This window comes from Carettochelys insculpta, chromosome 20, assembly GCF_033958435.1.
Source record: "Carettochelys insculpta isolate YL-2023 chromosome 20, ASM3395843v1, whole genome shotgun sequence".
Lineage (NCBI taxonomy): Eukaryota > Metazoa > Chordata > Testudines > Carettochelyidae > Carettochelys > Carettochelys insculpta.
Genome location: NC_134156.1, coordinates 11,256,147 through 11,268,844, shown reverse-complemented (window position 1 = coordinate 11,268,844; position 12,698 = coordinate 11,256,147). Strand labels below are relative to the sequence as shown.

The following is a 12,698-nucleotide window of genomic DNA, read 5'->3' as shown; positions in this document are numbered from 1 at the left end:
CACTATGCTTTGAAAAAGTAAGTTCTTTTGATTAGAGATCTGAGGGAGACTGCTAATGTAGCAAAAATAAAATCAAAGAGGTTTTTCTGTGGATAAGAGAGCCTGGAAGTAAGTCATGAGTGTAGTATGTGGAGATGAAGTGAGGGAGTGTTTAGAAAGGCAAGTAGAGGAATGGAATTGTGCAGGCCCTGAAAGTAAAACTGAAAGGTGAACTTGATCTTTTGGAACTACTTCTTGAATTAACCTGCATCTGACTATTCCTTCTGTTGGGATTGTCTTGAATGACACATTTCAAACAATGTATCTTATAAAACAAAAGCAACTTTCTTTTCTTTATAAATGAGCAATTATGTTTGTATATTTAAAGGGAATTTGGCTTGTGTAGTTTACAGAAGAGAAGACTTAGGGGGTGATTCAATAGCAACCTTCAGCTTCCTGTGGGGGACTTCTAAAGAGGAGGGTGAGAAACTGTTCTCGGTGTCAGATGGCAGAACAAGGAGTAATGGTCTGAAGTTGAAGAGGGAGAGGTATAGGTTAGCTATTAGGAAAAACTACTTCACCAGGTGGGTGGTCAAGCACTGGAATGCATTTCCTGGAAAGGTGGTGGATTCTCCATCCATAGAGGTTAAGTCCTGGCTTGACGAGGTCCTGGCTGGGATGACTTAGTGGGGGTTGTTCCTGCTTGAAGCAGTGGGCTGGGCTAGATGACCTCCTGAGGTCCCTTCGAGCCTTATGATTCTATGATAGAACAAACACAATTAGAAGGGTCTTTTCTTCCCCATTATCAGTAATTGTTTCCATTTGTGCTTGGCTGCAAAGTTTTTTTTGAAAGAGAAGCTCGACATAGGTATAAATGTGCAGTGCTTTTTCTAAATCACTTTGTCCACTTCTACTTTAAAAGTGGTTACTTGATTTAATATGCCTTTTCATGGTATACATAAATCAAGTTTTGTAAGTTATTCTAGGCATGTGACTTTCAGGCTTTGCAGACTATAAATATATGTTTAACTTAGATCCTGTTGTTTGATAGATCATACAGGCAGTGGCTATATTAGCCCCCACCTTTCGAAAGGGATGTGCTAATGAGCCACTTTGGCAGATGCTAATGTAGATGTAGTGCTTCATTAGCATAATGGCAGCTGCACACATTTTGAAAATGCCATTTTCGAAACTCTCACTGCTCTGTGTAGTCAAGGGTGTTTTGAAAGGACCCCAGCTCACAGATTTCGAAAGCTCCTTCTTTCCAAAACCAAATGGGAAGAAGGGGCTTTGGAAGTCCAGGGCCCCTTTCAAAAGGCCCCTGTCTACATGAGCTGCATTCAGTTCGAAAGCAGCACTTTTGAAACGCGCGTGGCCGCCATTATGCTAATGAAATGCTGCATATTCACGGCAGTGGCTCATTAGCCTACCCTTTCGAAAGGTGGTGGCTAGTGTAGCCACAGTCACACTGTTTCAGTGGCATCAAGAAGTTAAGCGAAGCTTAATCTCTTTCAGGGGCCAGAGAAACAGATTATCCTGTAGGAGACGAAGGGTCACAAGAAGCAGACTCCAGTCAGGTGGACAGGACCTCCTTGTGTGGAAGTATGACCAGCAACAGCTCAGCAGAAACTGATAGCCTATTAGGAGGAATTACGGTGGTTGGTTGTACTGCGGAGGGTATTGCAGGATCCCTCATAACACCCAGTGCTAATGGTGCCTCATCTGTGGCAGATAAGCAGGCAGGTATGAGAACATTCATCCATGTATGTTTAAAATTTTAAGTGGGAAATTGAACAGACCCTTGTTTAAGAAAGCTGAAGATGCTAACCTCAGCCTACGGAGCCCTGCTCTGCCACATGCTTCTTATGTAGTCCTGTAGTCTTGGTTTGCCTCAATTTGCCATCTGTGTGGAAGTATTAGTTCTTCTTCGAGTGGTCCCCGTGGGTGCTCCACAATAGGTGTCGGGCTCACCCGGTGCCACAGATCGGAAATCTTCCAGCAGTTTCTCCTGGATCGCGCATGCTCTGCCCCCCTGCGCGCCCCCGGCCGCGTGCACAATCCGGTCCCCGCCAGTTCCTTCTCAACCACCATCGGCTGCAGACGGAATCCACTCAGGCTAAGGCCAGAGTCAGATTACCTAGTGGTTTTTTTCCATGTGTAATTTGTTGTTTTTCGGTTATTTAAAAAAAAGAAAAAGGGAGAGAGAAAGCAAAGACAAAGAGAATACCAGCAAAAAAAAAAAAAAAAGGGGGAAAAAGAGAGGAGGGGAGAAGAACAGAGCGGACATGAAAGGCCATTAGGCCTCCCGCTGCTGCATGCTGGTGATTACTCTTTCAGGAGGAAGGGCACAGATTAAGTGCTAAGTACCCTCTTAACAATAAAGGGCTCACCACAATGGCCTCTTCAGGTTTTACGCAGCGTGAGTCATACTGTGAAGCTATGCCGGCCTCCGTGGGGCATCCGACGCCTGCGGGAATTGCAGGCTACCCAGCCACGTTCTCATTGTGCTCTGACTTCCCCCAGCCACAGTGCAGAAACGGAGGGAACTTTCCCTGGCTCGATCCTTTCCGTGCATCTGCAGTGAGCAGGACGAGCGGAGCACACAGCTACTGGCCGTCTTCCCTCCCTGGCTCGATCCTTGCCATGCATCTGCAGCGAGCAGGACGAGCAGAGCAGACAGCTACCGGCCACATACTCAGGCGGCGGCACCGTCACAGGCAGCACAGACACCAGCGGTGCAGGGGTGCCAGGCACGGAGCCTGCAGGCACCGGAGGGGGATACCCGCGCAGCACCACAGCTGACGGTGCTGAGCGCGGTGCTAACAGTGGGGCTGAGATTCCTGGCAGGGGAGGGGGCGGTGCTGGCCCCGCAGTGGAGGGGCAAGGCAACATCAAAAACCCGGCACCGCAGTCCATCTCTGGACAGGGCTGCACTGCTGTTAACACCAAGCCCTCCCCCTGTGATACACACGCCGCACTGAAGGCCTCTCTCTCCACAGGCCCATCAAGAGGAAAAAAAAACACCTCCATTCCTCCAACCGATGTCACCATGGCTTGGGCCACCTTCACCATTTTCTGGGATTGGATCCCCCTGGAGTACTGTCACAAGCCAGTTTCACGTCTATCGGTGTCGCCGCAGAGGTCTCGCTCTCCCAGACATCGGGGGTACACACCCCATGAGAGGTCCAGGTATCCATCTCCGGACCCTTGCCATGCTGCCATGGTCGTCCCTGTCAGTCTGGACACAGACAAACCACAGGCCTGCACCCAGGGGCAGGTCCCCACCCCGGCCGCTCAGTACCCCCGTGGGCGCTCCCAATCGGGGACGGAAACACAGTTGTCTCAAGGGGAGTTAAATTTAGAACCCCGAGACTTTCCTTCACAATCCTCCAGTGAGCAAGTGTGTCATCGCCCACGGGAACCTGAGGGTTCAAGGGAGGTTTACCTTAGGGGTTCCTCCTCATCCTCCCCAGACGAGGCCATGGCCCCCGGGATGTCCCTCCCCGGGATGACTTTAAACGGTTTCAGGAGCTGTTTTAAAGGGTGGCTTTCACACATGACATTTAAACGGCAGAGGTTCAGGAGAAACATCACAAACTCCTGAAAAATCGGAGACCCCCGGCTTCATCCAAAATTGCTATTCCGCTGGACGAAGCCATTCTGGAGTCAGCCATTACTATATGGCAGACTCCGGCCTCTGTTCCGCCTACGAATGGGAGAGCGGATAAGAAATACTTCGTCCCGGCAGAGTGCATGAAGTTCCTCTTCAGTCACCCACAACCAAATTCTTTGGTGGTCGGGTCGTCCCAGCAGAGGTCAAAGGCTTCTCAGTACAACTCGGGGGGTCAGACAAAGATAAGAAGTTAGAGCTGTTGGGCAGGAAGGTATATTCCTCTCCTATCCTGCTATTGAGAGTGGCAAATTATGGGCACACCTAGCAAACCATAATTTTGATAATTACTCTGGGCTTACTCCCCTCATGGATTCACTCCCGGAAGACAAAAAGCCGGTGTTAAAGGCGATTGTTCAAGAGGGCTACGCAGCATCGCAGACGGGAGTCCAGATTGCCCTGGATGCGGCGAACACGGCGGCACGCTCAACGGCTACAGCAGTGGTCATGCATAGAGAATCCTGGCCCTAGACGTCGGGTATCTCGAGGGACCTACAGGCGAAGATCGTGGACCTTCCCTTTGATACACAAAAGCTGTTTTGCAGACTCAACCGACTCGGTCCCTCACTCCAGTAAGGACTCGAGAGCTACACTTAGAAGCTCGGACATTTATACTCCCCCATACAGGAGGGAAAAATTTTATCCTCAGCAAAGACGCTACGCTTACAACCACAGCGTGCTCAATATCAACGGGGCTACAGCCACGGGCGCTATCAATAGCGGCAACAGTACAGAACCCCTAGGCGATGTTCTCAACAAAGCCGTACACCCTTGGGTCAGGCCTTTAAAGGCAACAAGTTTGATGGGTATGTCGGGGGCTGCACTATCAATACCCTCGCTCAGTGCCACTCTCATCTCATGTTACATCATCGCCTCAGACCGTTCCACTCCCAATGGCAAAAGATCACCACAGACATATGGGTGCTGGAGATCATAGCCATGGTTACGCGATCCCCTCCCAGTCGCTTCCACTGACGAAGCCTCCCACCAGGTCTCACCTCAGGGGCGCTGCCACGAGGTGAGGCTCAAGCAGAAGGTGACCCATCTTATGTTCACAAGTGCAGTGGAAAGAGTGCCGGAATACTTCCAGGGGAAGGTTTTTATTCACACTACTTCCTATTGGAGAAGAAAACGGGACACCGGAGGCCCATCTTAGATCTTCGGGGCCTCAACCGTTACTTGCGCAAGCAACGGTTTCGGATGATCACAGTTGCTTTGATACTCATGGCACTGGACGATGGAAACTGGGTTGCAGCACTTGACTTACGAGATGTTTACTTTGATATAACAATCCACCCGGCCCACAGACGCTTCCTCCGCTTCACGGTTGGCCAGGAGCGTTTCCAGCACAGGGTTCTTCCGTTTGGCCTCTCCTCGGCCCCCAGAGTCTTACCAAAACCCTGGCAGTGGTGTCAGCCTACCTGCACAGACAGGGGTTGTTTATTTTTCCCATATCTGGGCGACTGCCTACTAAAAGGGACCTCGAAGGCAGAGGTCTCACGCATGATACGCATCACAGCGGGCACGTTTCTTCGCTGGGCCTAGTCATCAACCTTGCAAAGTCAAAGTCCGAACCCGCACAACACATAGAGTTCATAGGGGTATGCATAAACTTTATCACAGCAAGGGTGTACCTACCCGACGCCCACTTCCGCGCAATCAGTTCGCTGGTGCAAGTCATTACATACAGCCCCACGGTGCCGATCTTACCGTGCCTACAGCTGCGGGGCCATATGGCGGCAGTGACGTTTGTGGTACAGAATGCCAGGTTGCACATGTCAAGCCCGTAGCATTGGCTGGCGAGCGTTTACAAACCGGCATCCCACACTGTCAACAGGGTGGTGTCGCCCGCAACAGAGGTGCGCAGATCCCTGGCGTGGTGGGAAAACCCCGAGAATCTTCTAGTGGGGGTGCCTTTTCACCAACCACAAATTTCTATTTTTCTTACTACCAATGCCTCCCACATGGGATGGGGAGCGCACATCGGTGACAAGGTAATGCAAGGGCTATGGTCCCCTGCTGAACAGACACTGCACATATCCATATTGGAGCTCAGAGCAGTGTTCAACGCCTGCAAACAGTTTCGAGATTACCTGCATAGCAAAGTAGTCGGGATTCAGTACTGACAATACCTCCACTATGGTCTACATCAATCGATAAGGAGGAGCACGATCCCGTGCGCTATGTGCGGAAGCACTCCGATTGTGGAATCGGTGCATTGCCAACAACATAATGTTGAAAGCCTCGTACTTGCCGGGCGTGCACAACGTGAATGCAGACCAGCTGAGCAGGCGCTTCGCAATCACGCACGAATGGCAGATCCGCTCCGATCTGCTACAGCGCATTTTTTGTACATGGGGGTTTCCCCAGATCGATCTGTTTGCCACCCAGTACAAAAAAAAAAAATATCCCCAGCACTGCTCCAGAGCAGGAGTGGGGTGGGGGTCCCTGGGGGACACATTCATGTTTTTCACGGAAGGGCCTCCCTACTTTACGCGTTTCCCCCGCAGTGCTTATCCGCAAGGTCTTGTACAAAGCCAGAAGGGGGAGAGCTCGCACGATACTCGTAGTCCCTCTTGGGATCGGCAGCAATGGTTTCCCTTGCTTCTGTGCACGTTGGACCGCCCATCGCTCCCTCTACCGGTGGCGCCGGACTTACTCCCGTGGGCTCAAGGGTCCATAGTGCACCCGCACCCTTAAGGTCTGTACCTACAAGCATGGCTAATCCATGGCTCAGCTCCTTAAAGAGCACATGTACGGAGGGAGCACAAGTAGTCCTGGAATGTAGCCGAAGGACCTCCACCAGGAGGACTTACAAGCACAAATGGACTCGTTTCACAGCCTGGTGTTCCGCCAAGCAGTGAGCTCCCCTTGACGTTCCTGTACCTGTAATATTAGAATACTTACTGGACCTCAAGAGAGGCGGGCTTTCTCTATCCTCGCTAAAGGTCCACCTCGCTGCTATATCAGCCTTTTTGGCATACAGAGGAAGGGCCATGGTATTCGCCCATCCTATCGTTACCAGGTTCTTGAAGGGGCTGGTAAACCTGTACCCACCTCGGAAACCGCTTCCACCATCGTGGAATTTGGGCTTGGTGCTCAGCACGCTATCGGGTCCACCTTTTGAACCATTAGCCACAGTTCCCATATGTCTCTTACAATAAAAACAACCTTCCTCCTTGCAACTATGTCAGCCAGCAGGGTGAGTGAGCTCGCGGCAGTGATGGCAACTCCGCACTGCACAGTATTCTCAAAGGAGGCGGTAACCTTAAGGCTGCACCCAGCCTTTGTTCCAAAAGTCTCTCCAGAGTCCAATCTTAACGAGCCAATAGTTTTACCCTCATTTTACCCGAAGCCTCACAGCTCCGGCAAGGAGGCATGCCTGCATCTCCTAAATGTGAGGAGGGTGTTGGCCTTCTACACAGACAGAACTAAGTCCTTCTGGAAAACGGACAGGCTTCTAGTCTCTCTCGCTCCTGGGTCAAAAGGAGAAGGTCTCTCTTCCCGGAGAATCTCAAAGCACATTGTGCCCTGTATAACAATGTGCTTCGAACTTCGAAAGACTCCTTTGCTGGCCCCGCCCAGGGTTCACTCCACCAGGGTGGTGGCGGCGTCAACAGCCTTATTCAAGGGCATCGTGTTAACAGACATCTGTAGAGCGGCGACCTGATCATCCTATGACACCTTCGCCAAGCATTATGCCCTGCCTTGGGTATTCTGAGAGGATACCCGTCTGTCGACAGCAGTCCTCTCGGGGGCAAGCTGCACATAAACCGATTACCCACCTCCTTATTTGGGTTACTGCTGGGTAGTCACCTATTGTGGAGCACCCACGGGGACCACTTGAGAAGAAAGAGAAGTTACTCGCCTGTATTAACGATGGTTCTTCGAGATGTGTCCCCGTGGGTGCTCCACCACCCGCCCATCCTCCCTGCTTCGGATCTCTGTCTAGTGTTTTTCAGGAGCATCCGAGGTGGCTGGTCAAGGAACTGGCGGGGACCGGATCATGCATGCGGCTGGGGGCGCGCAGCGGGGCGGCGCACGCCGGCGCATGCGCGATCCAGGAGAAACTGCTGGAAGACTTCCGATCTGCGGCGCCGGGCGAGCCTGACACCTATTGTGTCCCCGTGGGTGCTCCACATCTCGAAGAACCGTTACTACAGGTGAGTAACTTCTCTTTCCCTACCTCATAGGGGTGGCAGACTAAATATACCAACAAGTCTGAGAGGTTCAGATGCTATGGCAGCAGGGATTGTGTTGAGTGCCTCAGACAGAGAAATAGAGCAGAGATGGGTTGAAAGAAACCTGGGAAGAGCTTTAGTTCAGTCAAAAGCTATTTTTTCATGGCTATCAATTCCTTATCCTTTCCCATTTAATGTGGCTTGTGAAGTGGACTCCAAAGGAATAGTCTGTCATACAGGGAAGTATAAGGCAAAGAACTGATAGTAATTGGTGTTCAGGTTAATCTTAACTGAAATATTTGTTTGTTAGAAACTGCTGTTGAAAGTAATGTGGTAGATGAAAACATTCCAACGGCAGAAGAAGCCACAGAGGCAACAGAAGTCACTGCTGGGTCAGGAGAAGATGTAGCCGATCCAGCCCAAACTGGAGTCTATACGGAGCATGTCTTCACAGACCCTTTGGGGGTACAGAATACAACGGAGAGTTCTCCAGGATACCAGCCTAGGTACATGGTCCATACTAAAATGTACTAAATTATTAAATATACCATTTCAGAGTACTATTGAGACAAATGTTCATTTGTGACTTAAGGCCTCATTTGGAAGGCACCATATAAGTGTGAAGAAGTGTGTGTGTGTGTGTGTGTGTGTGTGTGTGTGTGTGTGTGTGTGTGCGCGCGTGTGTGCCCACGCGCATTAAACATTACACAATATTTATGTAGAATGTCTAGGTCTGCTTTCTCTCCCACAAGGCCTCAAGTGAAACTGAAAACTAGTTCCAATGTCATTCTGTACACATACCTTCAAGAATATGTATTAATCTGTGCTTTTCATTCAGTCCATTGAGAGACAGAACCTTATTGTATATGCATGGGAGGTGAATAATGGGGCTGAATGAAATTTCTCAGTCCTTTATAAGAGGTAAATATCCTCATGAAATAATTGACTCTACAAAGGGAGTAAATTTCATGTGTACAAGTATACTTAATGGTACAGTTTAAAGTTCTTTAGTCTGGCACCTTCAGGAGCTGACTGGTGTTGAACCACAGTCAATATTTTTTAGCAGCATTACTAATACTTCTGCTGCTTACTGGGATGTGAGAAGACATAGAGGAGTAAATTAGAGCTAAATAAGAGCACAGAGCATTGAGAGCCAGGACTGCTGGCTATAAACAAATTTGTGGGAACCACAAGAAACTTAGCTGAATATCTACTTTTCTTGGGTCTGGTCAACTAAAATCATGCTGTACCACAGATGTTGCTGGACCAGAGTGTGCCAGACTGGAGCAGTTCAACTTATGTTCTTAACTCTGCTTTAGATAATGTACACAGGATAGTTAAACATTTAACATCTTTGAATTTGGTATCTGGGTTATAGTCTGAGTAATCTGTGCATCTGTTCAGACTATTTTTAAAGCTTTTTACCCTTCTTTTCCTCGGTAGTGAGTCAGACTTGTGTAAAGATGTGGTTGAGTTGCCAAATGAACAAGATCTAGTGCGAGAAGAAGCACAGAAAATGAGCAGCCTTTTACCTACGATGTGGCTTGGAGCACAGAATGGATGGTAAGAAAATGCCAATCATAAAAACTACTAAATTAAAAAGATGAATCATATTTTTAAAATCTGTTTTCAGCAAGGTTTAAATAGCCTCTTGGAAACTCAAAAGGTAAGATGAAGTGTGAGGTACCCACTGAACCAAAGTTGCAGTACCACCTGTCACCCTGAGGACATGAGTGGTCCTGGACCCCAGGTGGTCAGTTCTGCTGCCCCTCCTGGCCTCAGCATCTGCTCCTGGGCCCCCCACCCATGGTTTCCTGACCCAACCCCACCTCCCCCACCACCCCCCACACCTACAGGCTCCCCAGCTGCAGTTTTCTGTGCAGCCCCATCTGTGGCTTCCCTGAACTGCAGCTTTCCGTCTTGCCCTGGGGGTGAGCTGTCACAAGTCCCTGGGCAGGGGCCAGCTGTGGCTTCCTGCCTGGCCCCTGCAATGAGCTGCTGCTTCCCTGCTTGGGCTGCCAGCTTACTAGCCTGGGCCACTGTTCCCTCCTGCTGCCCCCCTTCCTTGCTGCCAGATTAGCTGTGACTGCCTTGCCTTGGGTTTCTGCTGCTTGTCTAGCTGGCCTCTCCTCCTCCCAGACCCAGGGCTCTCTGGTCCTGCAAGATACATGGTCGTGCACATGATGGATATTGCTGGATGAGAAAATGCCGGATTTGGGAGTTTTAACCTGTAGTACCTTTGTGTCCCTTACTGTGACCTGGCATTATAGAACATAGGAACTACATCAGTCTTTAGTACTGTATACTATACTGTGTAGTGTGGGCATTTAACATATATATCATCTTTAATTTTGTATTGAAAAATTATCTCTGACATCTGTAGAAATTGCCTTTTCTCTATTGAAAGAAATTTGGTACTATTTGAAGATTCTGTAATGCTGAATATCATTAGGAACATTTACTATCCCAAGTACAGGCTCTGCGAATAGATGGTCACTAATATTTTGGGCAGCCAGTGGATTAGCTGTAGAAATGTTGCAGTTACCAGTGCGAGAGAATTTTGTCTCCCCCACCAACTAAAGCTTTCCCCCGGTGGAAATTAATTAGAAATTCTTACATTGTCTGTGAGGCATTAATATGGTCTTGAAATATTCATGTTTTATTCATCCCAATTATATCCTTGCAGCTTGTATGTTCATTCTTCAGTGGCCCAGTGGAGGAAATGTGTTCATGCCATTAAACTTAAAGATTCTATTCTCAGTATCGTGTAAGTTGCCTGAAATAATGTTTTGTAAATTTTACTAATTTAAAGTGAACTTTTATTATATGTAGAATGACGACAATATAGTTTATATAGCTTTCCAATGTGATTTCTTTGAGATGCTAGTTAAACTGAATTTCTTTCTTCTGGTGAAGATGATGGAGAGAAGGGTTAAGTCAGCTTTGTGGGTAGCAGGGAAAATAAAAGGGATTTTATTGGTACTGCAATATCAAGATTATTTCCAGGTTTGAGGCTGGTTTTGGGGACTCTTTTATAAAAAGGAAATTATATTTACAGTACATTCATGTCCCATTTAGATTATTTTACCTTGATAATTTTGAATTTGGCACTAATGATATGCTTCTGCCTTCTTTTTCCAGACACGTAAAAGGAATAGTGTTAGTTGCACTAGCTGATGGAACATTAGCAATATTTCACAGAGGAGTTGGTAAGCATTCTGCTGAGCAATCTTAAACAGAATCAGTGATTGTACAGAGGTGCTTCATGACAAACCAAGAAAATAAAATGTCAGTAGTAAATATTTTACTTTGAAAATTTATGTGCCATATCTGTCTTGCTGAGAGCATTATTACAATGAGCATTTCTAGTCTAATGTTTCGTGTTTCTTGTGAAACTAATTTGCTAGCACATTGGTTGATGAAATATACCATTAGATATGTCCCGACAAACTTTCAACAGTAATTAGGAATTCCCCTGCTCTTCTCCCTTTCTTTCTAGTAGATAGCCAAGCAGTTCTCCTATTTGGAGTCACCACCATGGATCCTCACTCTGAAGTTTATTTTGAGCTACCTCCAGGACTGTGGAGTACTTGAAATTTGAATTATAGGTACAGTAAGTAAAGTGTGTGCTTTAAGCCAGTCGATCCTCAGCCTGTATCACCCTCATTGTTGTGCATTCCTTCAGGGTAGATTTTTTCAGTCAGCTGGGTCATCTGAATGCCATGTTCGTTTCACTCACGCCTGTCTCTCCTTCAAGTTCTTCTTTTTCGAAAACAACTTTTAACATGAGGTTTGGGTTGTTCTTGCCTTCGTTGAGTTTTGTGGTGATGAGGCTTGTTTGTTGTAGAATGCTTAATATCCTTATATGAGCACAGGCATTGCTGTATTTAGGTCCCCACTATGCTTTCAAGAGCAGTATTTATTAAACCTGCTTTTCTATTGATAGTGGTTGCACAGTGTATGGCTGCATCTGATGCTTATCAATAATCCATATTTTGTTGTCATTCTCCTGTCCATCTCTGAGCAATGAGTTTGTTGCTTACTTTTGTCTTCTGCCAATGCTAACATATCAAGTCATAAATATAGGACAGGGTTTTTTGTCATTTCGAAAGTTCAGGCTTTTTTATGGTTGTGATGTACAATTAAATAGCCTTGATTCCTTAGTCATGCGAGGGTGCCATTCTAACATGTTCTGCAAGAAATTTTAGTTTCAAATGGTAGAAACTATTCATCAGTTCAGAGAATTGATGTGCCATAAAAAGCACTAAAAATAACACTTTGGGAGTTAATATACTCCAACGTATTTCCCTTTTGAAATCAAAGGAATTGGGCAAGTCTTCTAACTGGAAGTTGTCATTGTCTTGTGAATTTCCGAAGGCATGTTATTATCCAGTCTCACTTCGTCAAATTTGCATCTTCCTCTGTACGTTTAGCATTGACACTAGTTTTTTCAAATCCAAAATCCAAAGCTGTCAGTGATCACCATAATACTTCATAACTTAAGTTGTTCATCAGAGGTCTGGTTTTTAGTTGCAGGCTCTTAGTGGGATCAGTTTTTCTCTCTTGTTCTCCACTCTTTTCCTTAAAACATGAATGTTGATTTCTGTCTGCCACACAACTTCAGAGAAGTCTTCCAGCCTCTTTGAAAACTGGAAGGGTTTTGTTTGATCAGAATACCATTTTTAGGGCATTACATTGGCCAGAAAAGTTTTCTTCCATCAGTTATTTTTTTCCATTAAAAATTAACATCATTTGGGGAAAGCGATGGCTTATTCTGAACTCTACAGAAACCAATTCACTGTCCTCCTGGTTTAGCTATTCCAAGAACTCATTCATATCTTGGGCAGAAGATGGAAAATCTGGGGAAG

At 47.2% G+C, this 12,698-nt stretch overlaps 1 protein-coding gene across 3 annotated transcripts in view; it reads left to right on the top strand.

Moving 5' to 3' along the window:
• SPAG9 (sperm associated antigen 9) overlaps positions 1 to 12,698 on the top strand; it is a 154,774-nt gene that overhangs the window by 103,042 nt on the left and 39,034 nt on the right. For all 3 annotated transcript variants that reach the window (XM_075014966.1, XM_075014965.1, XM_075014967.1), the window contains 5 exons: positions 1,495 to 1,722; positions 8,141 to 8,336; positions 9,274 to 9,393; positions 10,517 to 10,597; positions 10,972 to 11,039. In XM_075014966.1, coding sequence (XP_074871067.1) covers positions 1,495 to 1,722; positions 8,141 to 8,336; positions 9,274 to 9,393; positions 10,517 to 10,597; positions 10,972 to 11,039 — 693 coding nt within the window. The remainder of the gene's footprint in view (positions 1 to 1,494; positions 1,723 to 8,140; positions 8,337 to 9,273; positions 9,394 to 10,516; positions 10,598 to 10,971; positions 11,040 to 12,698) is intronic.